Genomic DNA, 12917 nt, shown 5'->3' with positions numbered 1-12917 from the left:
ACTGACACAAAAGGAATGTTCATTCACAGCAAGGAGAGAGGCCAGTTCAACAGCAGCAGATAAACTGACACTATACAATGTCTCAAGCCCCCTTTCTACCTGCAAATACTCTTCACTTTCTATTCAAATTAGGCTACAGTGAACGACTCCAACAAGCGCAACTGCTCTTCCGCCTGCCTTGCGTATCAGCCTCACTAGGTTGTGCACGACCGCCACAGCCCATCAGAAACCAAGGGGAATATTTGCTCTGTCAGGACTCTTGAATGCATTTCTTGTACAACATGTAATAACTACGGCATCCCAAGCAGAACCAGTTCCACGTTGGCAGGGGGGCTGAGCAGAGAGTGCCCAGGGCTCCCCCGTGCCCATCACTGGGGCCCCTCTTCTTGCTCACCCACCCACGTGCCCCCACCTACCTGTGCATCCTTCCACTGCCCATTTGCAAGCTCTTCTACCAGCTGAAGTCACAGCTGCCCACACTGGCTGCACACTAGGGCTGTTAGGTCCCCCCCATGGCCACCAGCGGGGGATCGGGGGAGTTAAGGTTACCAGCTCCAGGTTGGGAAACTCCTGGAGATTTGGGGATGGAGCCTGGGGAAGACAAGGACCCCAATGGGGTACAATGCCATGGAGTCCACCCTCCGAAGCATCCCTTTTCTCCAGGGGAACTGATCTCTCTGGTCTGGAGATGAGCTGGAATTCCAGGAAATCCCCAGGTCCCACCTGGAGGCTGGCATCCCTGCAGTGCATGCTGGGTGGTAGGTGCAGCTAGGAGTGCCACTGCCCACGGCCACCGGGACCACCCACATGCCCCTCTCCAGCCACATTAGTCAGCATATGGAGCCAAGAACAAAGCTGTCAGGAGCAGTCTGTTGATTTCCCACAGTAGCTTCATACACTTTCGTGGAGGAGCTCTCTAGCCCCCTTAAGGGCAGCTTCGGAAGAGTTTTGACTCGAGATTTAAATGGGAAAAAAATGTAGCAAAGACCCGTTCTCCAAACTCCATTCTGCTCCCAGTTGTCTGGATCCAACTCGTATGGCCGAAATGATGGGAATTTAGTTCCGCACGATAAGCTCCCCAGTGCCAGAACACAAAAAGATAGGGCCATTCTCCTATTCAATTGTATCTTGTTGAAAGAAAGTGGAAACTTTATTATCTCTGTAGATCTCTTCAATTTCTGTAACAATATAAATTCTATACATTCAAACTTTCCCCCTCCGCTCAATTCCATTGTTTTCTTATGAGTGCAGTGGAAATATAATTCAGAATATGGAATTCATCTTGCTGATAAATGTTAAAAACGGGAGAGATCTGAAGCAAAAAGAAAGCCGGCCTTCTCGTTTTCATTGAACCCCCTTCGTGGCAGCCAACTTCCATTAATGCTGCCAGCCACATTCTCCATATGGAGAGACAGATGACTTTGGGCTTTTCTGGCAGAGCACAGAGCCAAGCCCAAATAAGCAGTCCCTTTTCACGCTGCACTTGGATCTTCTCCGGGATGGTTTCGTGCTCTCTGAAACGCTTTGCCCCTTGCTAAGCACACACTGGCTTTTTAATTGGCCATGGGCAGGCACTCCACACACACACATTTCGATTGTATAACCCCCATCTCTGAATTCCAAACAGCCTTGCCCTAAGAAGAGCAATTCAGGGCGAAGAAAGATGGATATTTAAAGAAAGGCCAGACTCGCTTCTCCATTTGCAGTTCTATTCCAACTGTACAATTTGCACTGCAAACATACCAGTGTTAGTTTGGCATCTGTTTTGCCTCTTCCTTTACACTTCAGGTTTTTTAAAGTGGCACATGCATGTTCATCTGATGAAAGACACAATTACAGGGGTTTTTTTGTAGCAGGAACTCCTTTGCATATTAGGCCACACACCCCTTATGTAACCAGTCCTGGAGCTTACAAAAAAAGAGCCTTGTAAGCTCTTGGAGGATTGGCTACATCAGGGGGTGTGGCCTAATATGCAAAGAAGCTCCTGCTAGAATTCTACCCCTGCTTCCATATATGGCTAGTACAGACACAGAGCTTTTTTTGTAGCAGGAGCTCATTTGCATATTAGGCCACACCCCTGATGTAGCCAATCCTCCTGGAGTTTACAGTAGGCCCTGTACTAAGAGCCCCGTAAGCTCTTGGAGGATTGGCTACATCAGGGGGTGTGGCCTAACATGCAATGGAGTTGCTGCTACAAAAAGAGCCCTGGTGATAGATGCAAAACCCTCCAGAGACTGAAGCGGGGCAGGCTTCCAAATGGTATCATGAGCTGTAGTCAGCTGCCATCATATCTGCAAGCTAAACCACCAAGTGAGCTTTTGTTGCAAATGGGTAGAACCCATTCCGTCCTGCCCACACACCCCATCACAGAGCCAGAAGTTTGTACTGAGTGCATTGCTCTACCAAATAAATCTTATTCATCTTTAGTCTTCAGTAATGCTTATAATACATCCACACCCATTTCTGGGCACTATGGGTCATACAGAGAGGAAAGGGCTAGGTGTTGCACAAGTGGAAGCAGAACTGTGCTAAATGCATTCGTGTTTTCTTTGCACATCACAGGATTAAGTAATTAAAGCTCTGAGTGCGAACGAAAAACAAGGGTCTTGTAGCACTGCAAACACAAACACTTTTTTTTTTTAAGTATAGCCTTGCTCATGCTGTTTTGCTGGAAATACATCCATTTAAAATTTGACCCCCCCAAAATCTGCAAATTAAAATGTTTGAGTCTGAAGATGAATTGTGCAGGGAGCCAAAGTTTTGCAAAACACTGGGCGTTTTCGCACTGACCTTCAAGTGGCGCGACCACCCTCTTCACACCGGAGGATCTGCCCGGATTTCGCACAAGAAGCGCCGGCGCACCCAAAAGAGCCGGCTACTTCCGTCGCGAAACCCGCTCAAACGTTTTCCTGCTTCTTGGCGGTTTCCGTTTGAGTGGGTTTCGCGACGGAAGTAGCCGGCTCTTTTGGGTGCGCCGGCGCTTCTTGTGCGAAATCCGGGCAGATCCTCCGGTGTGAAGAGGATGGTCGCGCCACTTGAAGGTCAGTGCGAAAACGCCCACTGTATCATCACAGTCAGCTTATCTTTCCCCCTAGGGCAGGAGGAATTTGCTCCAGCGATGAATCTTGTAGCCTCCTGAAGGTGGCTTTCATTTTTTTTAATGGAGAACATGTATAGGCATTGACATAGAACTATCTACTTTGACCCATAACAATTTGGGAGGCAACAGTGGAGGGCTCCTGGAGCTCTGGCCCTTCTTTGGGGAAGACTGTATAGCTCACCTGTCAATGTAGAGACTCATCATGCTCTTCTTCTGTGCCGAACCCAGCCAACAATCCACACACGCACCCCACCGCCTAAAATTATTTATGGTACTGCCGATACCCTAACATCATTGGTGACTGCCTTCATTTATCGAATCTGTGCATAGAGCGCCATCTGCTGGGAAAGGCATTGCAGCCAGATAATGTTGCTTCTAAAGCTTTATTACTGCATCAAGTCCAAGGCATTAAAAAATGACATTTTCCATTAAATGAGGGAAATATTTTGTTACTTGTAGGACAGGAAGATAAACTGTATATGTTCCCAAAGGAAGATAGCCCGTTGAAATGCATTTCAACTCAAGTTGTGTGTAACTGAACTATTTGATGCGCCTGATGGAATATCATTTTTGTATGAGAGAGAGAGACCTGGATTCTAGCCTTTCTTACATTACAGAAACCAGATTCCCCATGGTGACTGGCGCCGTTGTGTGTTTTCACAGTTGCCCCTTGGTGCATGTGAATGTAGTCATCTAACTACATCACAATGCACTGTGATAGTGACAAGCCATATTAAATTCTGCACCTGGTCCCTCAGGATTAATTAATTATCATATGACTGTGGATGCAGTATGGATAAGAGATCCAAAAATTGTCTGGCAGCCTGAAACTCTTAGCTCCGTTTTGTGGCAAGCTAGGTTTATTTTTTCGGATGAGAGAACTGCAGCTGACCCAAGGTAACCAGTAGGCTTCATGTGGAGGATGAGTGGGGATTCAAACCCAGTTCTCCAGATTAGAGTCTGCTGCTCTTAACCACTACACCATGCTGGCTCTCACGCGGGATTCACTGGATGCGTCAACAAGCAGCGAAAGACTACTCTGGTGAATAACGAATATTTGTCTTGCGTTCAGACACTTCCAACTTTCCACATAGCTTTAGCAACAGCCTAATTTGGAACCTCTTTTAGATAGCTCCACCTTCTTGCTGCTTTTCTAAAACATCTGTTCCCAGTGGTGGGTCTCCTAGCACCCATTTTCCTCTCACTCTAAGAATCTCTTCCCCAAAGCAAATAGCCGGTCCTGGATTTCCTCCATCTCACTGTAGCAGGCCAATTTTTTAAACTTGTTCCAAAATCATTTATTTATTTCCACAGATGTTGTCTTTTGCACCAAAGAAAGTCCTTTAGTATGGTATGGTAAGTATGGTAATCATACTTACCATATAGTTGCTCAGGGGTGGAATTCTAGCACGAGCACCTTTGCATATTAGGCCACACACCCCTGATGTAGCCAATCCTTCAAGAGTTTACAAAAAAAGAGCCTTGTAAGCTCTTGGAGGATTGGCTACATCAGGGGTGTGTGGCCTAATATGCAAATGAGCTCCTGCTAGAATTCCACCCCTGTAGTTGCTTAAGCTCCGGTGTTTCTGTTGCCTTACTAATAATGTATGTCCGTTTCTTTTCAGTATCATAGACAGAGAAGTGGCTTTAATGGCAGAAGTCGATAAAGTTAAAGAAGAAGCCAGTAAGTGAAAACCAAAAGGGGCTTGAATCTGGGGCACTTCGAAACCATTTGGGAAAGGATTGTTTACGACTGCTTCTGCAGAAGTAAAGCCAATTAATTTATTTCAAAAAAGGACTGCACCATTTATCTGAATTGTTGACTAGTTTGCACCCGACATCTGATGCTGATTCAGATTGTGCATTCCCTCAGTCGCACAGTTGACCACAGACGTTGTTACTGCCTGGAAAGCTCAGGATTAAGACTTTCAGCATACTTAAAACACCCTTTAGCTCTCAGAGCTGTTAAAAAATTAAAAGGGCACAGGTGATACTTGATGCAGTTTCAGAAACCAAAGGCAAGGGCAGAGGGAAAGTGTGGGGAAGTGTCTGGAAGTGGTTTCTGAGGGCCAGGGCTACAGCGATTTGCACCCTTAGTTGTAGAACAGACATTGTGCTCCTTCTCCATGGAGGACACGGGGGCATTCTGGTAGAGTTTGGAGGAAGACCCTTCAACAAGGGCCAGGGCCTTTTCGGTCTGGGCCCCCACCTGGTGGAATGAGCTCCCGCTGGAGATCTGAGCCCTGCGGGACTTATCTAAGTTTTGCAGGGCCTGTAGGACGGAGCTCTTCTGCCAGGCTTTTAATTGATCCAGCGGGCGTCCTTGAAAGTAATCGCTTCCCCCAGCATTCCATCATTATGATGTTCTGTTATGCTGTTAGCCGTCAGCCGCATGCTGTTTACCGCCTATGTCTGTAAGATCGTTTACTGTGCTGCTCCTGTTTTGTAATGTCTGTTTTTATGATAATATTTTAACTGTTGTTTTGTTGTTGTAAACCGCCCTGAGCCCACTTGCGGGATAGGACGGGATATAAATCTAAAAATTAAATTAAAATCCCATGAAATCATTGCTTCCCCCAGCACTTTTACCATCTAGGTGTTTATGTTATGCTGAATACTACCAACCTATATGTGGTTTATGGTTTGTTGCCAGTGATTCGGATCATGGTTTCTGTTAATTCTGGAATTATGAGATTATTTAGTTGGATGTTTTGTAAGGTTTTTAATGTTGTAAGCCACCCAGAGCCCACTCACAGGATAGGGCGGGATATAAATCGAAAAATTAAATTAAATTAAATACCAGGTTGTGGCTTCCTGTCTCCACCAGTAGGGGCCACTCTCCTCCACCAGTAGGAGGCCACTCTTCCTCACAGCCAAGGAGTTCCCATTGCCTTTCTTCGTCAACGGTATTCTCAGGAAAATTTTTGAAGACACGCAAGGTTAGAAGCCTCGAACAAGGTTATTTGTAAGGAGAATGATTTGAAAATCTTCTCCTATTCTGTAACATCTAAGACAACTTGCCTGTGTTCTGTATTTTCCACCACCATCCTCAAAGGAGTGGCTACTATTGTAAGGTTGTGTTTGGCTTCTGGGATGACAGCCGCTTATCAGAGTGGGTGGTTCTTCTGCACATTAATTGGAAACATACCTATCTAGACATTAACGCAAAAATATGTACTTATCTCTTTGTCTTTGGCAGTGGAAATCCTAACCGCCCGTCAAAAAAAAGCCGAAGAATTGAAGAGGCTAACAGATTTGGCGAGTCAGATGGCGGAGACGCAGCTGGCCGAACTCCGGGCGGAAATTAAGGTTGGCTCCTTTGGCATTTCTGTTTCTAGCAGGCTCCGCCTTCCGGTAGCAAGAGAAGTGCCAGATATTTAAAAGTTCAGCCCTCGGAATCAGGACCAGATTTTCAAAACAAACTCCCAAATATTTCAGCTTTATCTTTTGGCTTTGTGCCATGAAATCAAAGGGTTGTAGAGCCACCGAGTTTATTCGTTCAAAGCTCATCGTTTCACTGAGCTTGGGACAAACTTGGAACATATACATGCAGCCCTCTTCTACATGAACAATTTATATTTGATTTCTGAAATGATATAAACAACTGTATTCATAACAAAAGACCCCGTGGCGCAGAGCGGTAAAGCTGCAGTACTGCAGTCTGAACTTTCTGCTCATGACCTGAGTTCAATCCCAGCGGAAGCTGGTTTCAGGTAGCCAGCTCAGGTTGACACAGCCTTCCATCCTTCCGAGGTCAGTAAAATGAGTACCCAGCTTGCTGGGGGGGAAAGTGTAAAAGACTGGGGAAGGCAATGGCAAACCACCCCGTAAAAAGTCTGCTGTGAAAATGTTGTGAAAGCAATGTCACCCCAGAGTCGGAAACTACTGGTGCTTGCACAGGGGACTACCTTTAACTTTAGGAGCACAATGGCGCAGAGTGGTAAAGCTGCAGTCCTAAGCTCTGCTCACAACCTGAGTTTGATCCTGGTGGAAGCTGGGTTCAGGTAGCCGGCTCCAGGTTGACTCAGCCTTCCATCCTTCCGAGGTGGGTAAAATGAGACCCCAGCTTGCTGGGGGGAAAGTTTAGCTGACTGGGGAAGGCAATGGCAAACCACCCCATAAAAAGTCTGCCGTGAAAACGTTGTGAAAACAACATCATCCTAGAGTCGGAAACGATTGGTGTTTGCACAGGGGACTACCTTTACCTTTTTATTTATAATAAAGTGCAGGCTGGATGAGGCTCCGGCCTAGACCTTCAGGCACTACTAGAGGGTGTCCATCTTACACGGTGAATGTGACATTTGGATAATGCTGGTGCGTCAGTGGTGAGCAACAACAGAGGTCTCTCCCCCAGTTTTGCAAATCTTTGCCCTTTCTGAACCAGTCATGCATGCCTGTCAATATTCTTTTAAAAATATTCTTAAAAACTTCTCGTTATTTGAGTAAAAGGTACTGAGCTATTGGTGCTGAACAAGCAGAAATATGATGGAAAGGGTTTTAATATGGGATCTTGTATGTTTTGATCAGTGTTCCCTCTAAGTGAGTTAGTGTGAGCTAGCTCAGTTTTTTAACCTCCGCCTCACACGTTTTTGTCCTGGCTCAGGAAAAATTGCCCCAGAGCAAGCTAAATGATGCAGTAGCTCACAACTTTAATGCCAGTAGCTCACAAAGAATTTTCACTCACAAGATGCCATAGCTTAGAGCAGGGGTGTCGAACTCTTTTCTTGTGAGGGCCAAATCTGACATAAATGAGTCCTCATTGGGCCAGGCCATGTGTGTACCTATTTAAGATTAGGTAGCAGAAATACAAGCTTTATAAAGGACAAATTAAAGGTTTTTTTTAAAAAAAACCAACTTAAAATGAAACATGCTTAAAACATTAGCACTCATTGGTCTTAAAGATGCTTTCTTTGTATTGCTTCTGTGGGATCCAGGGAACTGGGCAAAGGAAGCTCTGGCTCTTTCCTTCCCCAGGGGACCAGGAGGGGGAGGAGCCTCAGCCAGTAGAAGGAAAAGAGGCTTGGCTCAGTAGCTCTGCTGTGTGATTGAAAGCGCCTGGCAAAGCAAGCTCGCCCTCCCCCCCCTTCCTCTCCAAAGGAGGAGCCTCAGTCAATGGAGAAAATAGAGGCTTTGCTCTGTAGCTCCTGTGCGATTGAGCAAGCCTGGTAAAGCAAGCTGTGATGCAGAAGGAAGCCAGAGAGAGGGAGAAGGAAGCAGATGACAGCCAGTTGCTTGGGGGCCTGATAGGAACCCTCCAAGGGCCTGATTTGGCCTTTGAACTGCATGTTTGACACCCCTGGCTTAGAGGGAGTATTGGTTTTAATTAGGCCAGAAGGCCTCAACACCACAATGAACATCTTCCCCAAGTAACCCGTGGCTTTAAGAGAGAAGGTTTTTAAAGCTTTTTTAAAGGGCACATTTCTCTGCCATCCGCTTCATCCTGTGGGACGGTTGATAACTACCGGTAATTAAAATCTTCCCCCTCCCCCACTTCGCAGCACTTTGTAAGCGAACGGAAGTATGACGAAGAGCTGGGTCGATCTGCCCGCTTCTCCTGCGACATCGAACAGCTGAAGACACAAATTCAGCAATGCGGAGAAAGTAAGCCCTACTCACTGTGCAAATTTTGACGTTCTCAGGCACAACCGGTGCCTGCCTGCCTATCTTGCCAGAAGTTCTCCTTTCAGAGTCTTGGGTGGAGGTCAAAATACCTGCTACTTTTAACTGGAGATGCCATGGTTTGAAACCGGGACCTTCCCGGGCTTTTTTGATAGCAAGAACTCCTTTGCATCTTTGCCCACACCCCTTCTGGTGTAGCCAGTCCTCCTGGAGCTTACATCAGGCCCTGTATGAAGAGCCCTGCAAGCTCTTGGAGGATTGGCTACCTCAGGGGTGTGTGGCCTAATATGCAAAGGAGCTCCTCCTAGAATTCCACCCCTGTGCAAGCCTAATCCAAGTTTGTTAGCAAGCATGTGGTTTATACAGCAGTTGTGTATATAAGAATAATTTGACCTGGATAGATCTCAGAAGCTAAGCAGGGTCAGCCCTGGGTAGTATTGGATAAGAGCAGGGCTTTTTTGCATATTATGTCAAACCCTCCTGATGTAGCCAATCCTGGAGCTTACAGTAGGCCCTGTAAGAAGAGTCCTGTAAGCTCTGGGAGGATTGGCTACATCAGGGGAGTGTGGCCTAAGATGCAAAGGAACTCCTGCTACAAAAAAAGCTCTGACCTTCACCATGTAAGGCAGATGCTGTAGCACTATGGTTGCCCATTCTGGGTTGGGAAATTCCTCGGGGTTTGGGTATAACGCCTCATCAGGGTATAACGCCACAGAGTCCACCTTCCAAAGCAGCTGTTCCTTTCAGGGGAACTGATCTGTTGCCTGGAAATAAATCGTAATTCCAGGAGGTCTCCAGGCCCCACCTGCAGGTTGGCAACCGTATCTACCGCTGAGCTACAACACACTCCCTTTCCCAATTTTTATCCATTTATGAACTGTAAAATAATAATAATAATAATAATGTCCATTGCTGCACAGAACTATGGTTTGGATTCCAACCAGGGAATGTAAACATTAAAAATCGTAGATCCAAGTGGGCAGCTGTGTTGCTCTGAAGCAGCAGAATAAAGCTAGAATCTGGTGGCTCCTTGAAGACCAACAAACTTTTATTCAAGGTAAAAGCCCTGAATCTGAAGAAGTGTGGGCGTAACACGTGAAAGCCTATACCTTGAATAAGACTTCGTTGGTCTTGGGGAGGGACGGTGGCTCAGTGGTAGAGCATCTGCTTGGGAAGCAGAAGGTCCCAGGTTCAATCCCTGGCATCTCCAAAAAAGGGTCCAGGCAAAATGGTGTGAAAAACCTCAGCTTGAGACCCTGGAGAGCCGCTGCCAGTCTGAGTAGACAATACTGACTTTGATGGACCCAGGGTCTGATTCAGTATAAGGCAGCTTCTTATGTTCATATAAAGGTGCTACTGGGCTCTTACTTTATTCTATTAAAAATCCTAACATGAATGAATGTTTTGCCTTGACTGTATAACAATTGCAGAGCAGTTGCATTTACGGTCTTTCACTTTTCTGTTATGGGAATGGGCCTTAGGATCAAAGACAGCAAGTATGTGGAAAGGGCTCTAAGCTGAGTCTCCAAAAAAGATTTTGACCAATTTCACACTAGGCTTGTTCTGGGTGGAGAGCCCTTTTGCTCCCGGAGCTTCTCTCTGGCCAATTTCACACTCAGCTTACCCCACTGTCACGTTCCTCTTCTCCGCGCAGCCTCCTTCAGATTTCCCACTATCTGCTCCGGAGCTGCAGCAAACGTTGCGGTTTTCGAGCGGCAAACGGAAACCACTAAAAACCAGTTTCCGTTTGCCCTGTGGAAAGCGCGATGTTTGCTGCAGCTCCGGAGCAGATAGTGGGCAACCCGAAGGAGGTTGCGCGGAGAAGAGGAACGTGACAGCGGGGTAAGCTGAGTGTGAAATTGGTCTCTGTTTTTGCACAAGTTGCCGTGGAGCTGCAAGTAGCGTTCTGCTATTTTGCAGCAAGTGAGATCCTCTGACAAGCGGTTTCTGTTTGCTGTAGAAAAGCGGCGCAGCAGCTCACAGCTCCGGGGCAACTGGTGCGAAAACAGAGAGAAGCCCTGCGAGCAAAAGGGCTCTCCACCTGGAACGAGCCCTAGTGCGAAATTGGTCTGTATCTCAAAGACAAGGCATAGTTTTTGCAAGGTACTTGCAAGCACTGTTCCCTCTGAGCTAAGTTAGTGTGAACTAGCTCATAATTTTTTTAGCCTCCAGCTCACACACTTTTGTCTCAGCTCAGGAAAAATGGCCCTTCTTTGTTGTTCAGTCGCAGTCGAGTCCGACTCTTTGCGACCCCATGGACAAAGTCATGCAAGGCCCTCCTGTCTTCCACCATCCTCCAAAGTCTGCTCAAATTTGTGTTAGTTACATCAATAACGCTGTCCAGCCATCTCCTCTTTTGCCGTCCCCTTCTTCTTTTGCCTTGTCTTTCCCAGCATCAAGATCTTCTCCAGGGAGTGCTCCCTTCTCATTTGGTGGCCAAAGTATCTGAGCTTCAGCTTCAGCATCTGACCTTCCAGGGAACAGTCTGGGTTGATTTCCCTTAGGACTGACTGATTGGATCTTCTTGCAGTCCAAGGGACTCTAAAGATTCTTCTCCAGCACCACAGCTCAAAAGCATCTATTCTTCTGCGCTCGGCCTTCCTTATGGTCCAGCTCTCACAGCCATACATTACTACTGGGAATACCATCACTTTGACTATATGGACTTTTGTTGGCAGGGTGATGTCTCTACTTTTTATTATACTGCCCAGGTTCGCCATAGCTGTCCTCCCAACAAGCAAACATCTTTTAATTTCATGGCTACAGTCACCATCTGCAGTGATCTTGGATCCCAGAAATGTGAAGTCTTTTACTACTTCTATGTCTTCCCCTTCTATTTGCAAAGGTGTGATGGGGCCAGATGCCATGATCTTAGTTTTTTTGATGTTGAGCTTCAAGCCTACTTTTGCGCTCTCCTCTTTCACCCTCAAGAAGAGGTTCTTTAGGTCCTCCTCACTTTCTGCCATTAGAGTGGTATCATCTGCATATCTGAGATTGTTGATGTTTTTCCTGCCGGCTTCTGCTTCACCCAGGCCAGCATTCTGCATGATGTACTGTGCATATAAATTAAATAAGCAGGGTGACAATATACATCCTTGTTGAACTCCTTTTCCTATTCTAAACCAAGCAGTTGTTCCATATCCTGTTCTGCCCACTGCTTCTTGATCCTTATACAGGTTTCTCTGGAGACATGTGAGGTGGTCTAGTACTCCCATCTCTTTAAGGACCTGCCACAATTTGTTGCGATCCACACAATCAAAGGCTTTAGCATAGTCAATGAAACAGAAATAGCCGTTTTTCTTATCCTCCTGTGCTTTCTCCATAATCCAGCGAATGTTGGCAATTTGATCTCTAGTTCCTCTACCTCTCCGAAACCCAGCTTGAACTTCTGGTAGGTCCCGATCGACATACTGCTGAAGCCTAGCTTGTAGGATCTTTAACATGACCTTGCTGGCATGTGAAATGAGTGCAATGGTGCGATAGTTTGAACATTCCTTGGCATTACCCTTCTTTGGGATTGGGATATAAACTGACCTTTTCCAATCCTGTGGTCACTGTTGCGTTTTCAAAATTTGTTGACATAATGTGTGCATTGCTTTAACAGCATAATCTTTTAGGACTTTGAATAGCTCAACTGGGATACCGTCATCTCCACTCGCTTTGTTGTTAGTAATGCTTTCTAAGGCCCATTTGACTTCACACTCCAGGATGTCTGGCTCAAGGTCATTGATTTCACTGTCATGGTTGTCCGGGACATTGAGATCCTTCTTATATAATTCTTCTGTGTATTCTTGCCACCTCTTCCTGATCTCTTCTGCTTCTGTTAAGTCCCTACCGTTTTTGTCCTTTATCATTGCCATCTTTGCACGAAACGTTCCCTTGATTTCTCCAATTTTCTTGAAGAGATCTCTTGTCCTTCCCATTCTATTATTTTCCTCTATTGCTTTGCATTGTTCAGGAAGGCCTCTTAATCTCTCCTTGCTGTTCTCTGGCAATCTGCATTCAGTTGGGTGAATCTTTCCTTTTCACCTTTGCCTTTTGCTTTCCTTCTTTCCTCAGCTATTTGTAAAGCCTCATCAGACAGCCACTTTGCTTTCTTGCATTTCTTTTTCTTTGAGTTAGGGTTGATTGCTGCCTTCTGTACAATGTCACGAACCTCCGTCCATAGTTCTTCAGGCACTCTATCAACTCTAGTTCC

The 12917-nt window shown here is 46.1% G+C and overlaps 1 protein-coding gene across 1 annotated transcript in view; it reads left to right on the top strand.

The window, feature by feature from the left end:
• SPATS2L (spermatogenesis associated serine rich 2 like) overlaps positions 1-12917 on the top strand; it is a 134991-nt gene that overhangs the window by 116348 nt on the left and 5726 nt on the right. Inside the window, exons 8-10 of the mRNA XM_060257299.1 lie at positions 4726-4784; positions 6300-6409; positions 8599-8701. Of these exons, the coding sequence (XP_060113282.1) occupies positions 4726-4784; positions 6300-6409; positions 8599-8701 (272 nt within the window). The remainder of the gene's footprint in view (positions 1-4725; positions 4785-6299; positions 6410-8598; positions 8702-12917) is intronic.

Source organism: Heteronotia binoei, chromosome 16 (assembly GCF_032191835.1).
Source record: "Heteronotia binoei isolate CCM8104 ecotype False Entrance Well chromosome 16, APGP_CSIRO_Hbin_v1, whole genome shotgun sequence".
Taxonomy (NCBI): domain Eukaryota; kingdom Metazoa; phylum Chordata; class Lepidosauria; order Squamata; family Gekkonidae; genus Heteronotia; species Heteronotia binoei.
The sequence above is the reverse complement of the archived record's forward strand: the minus strand, read 5'-3'. Positions and strand labels throughout refer to the sequence as shown.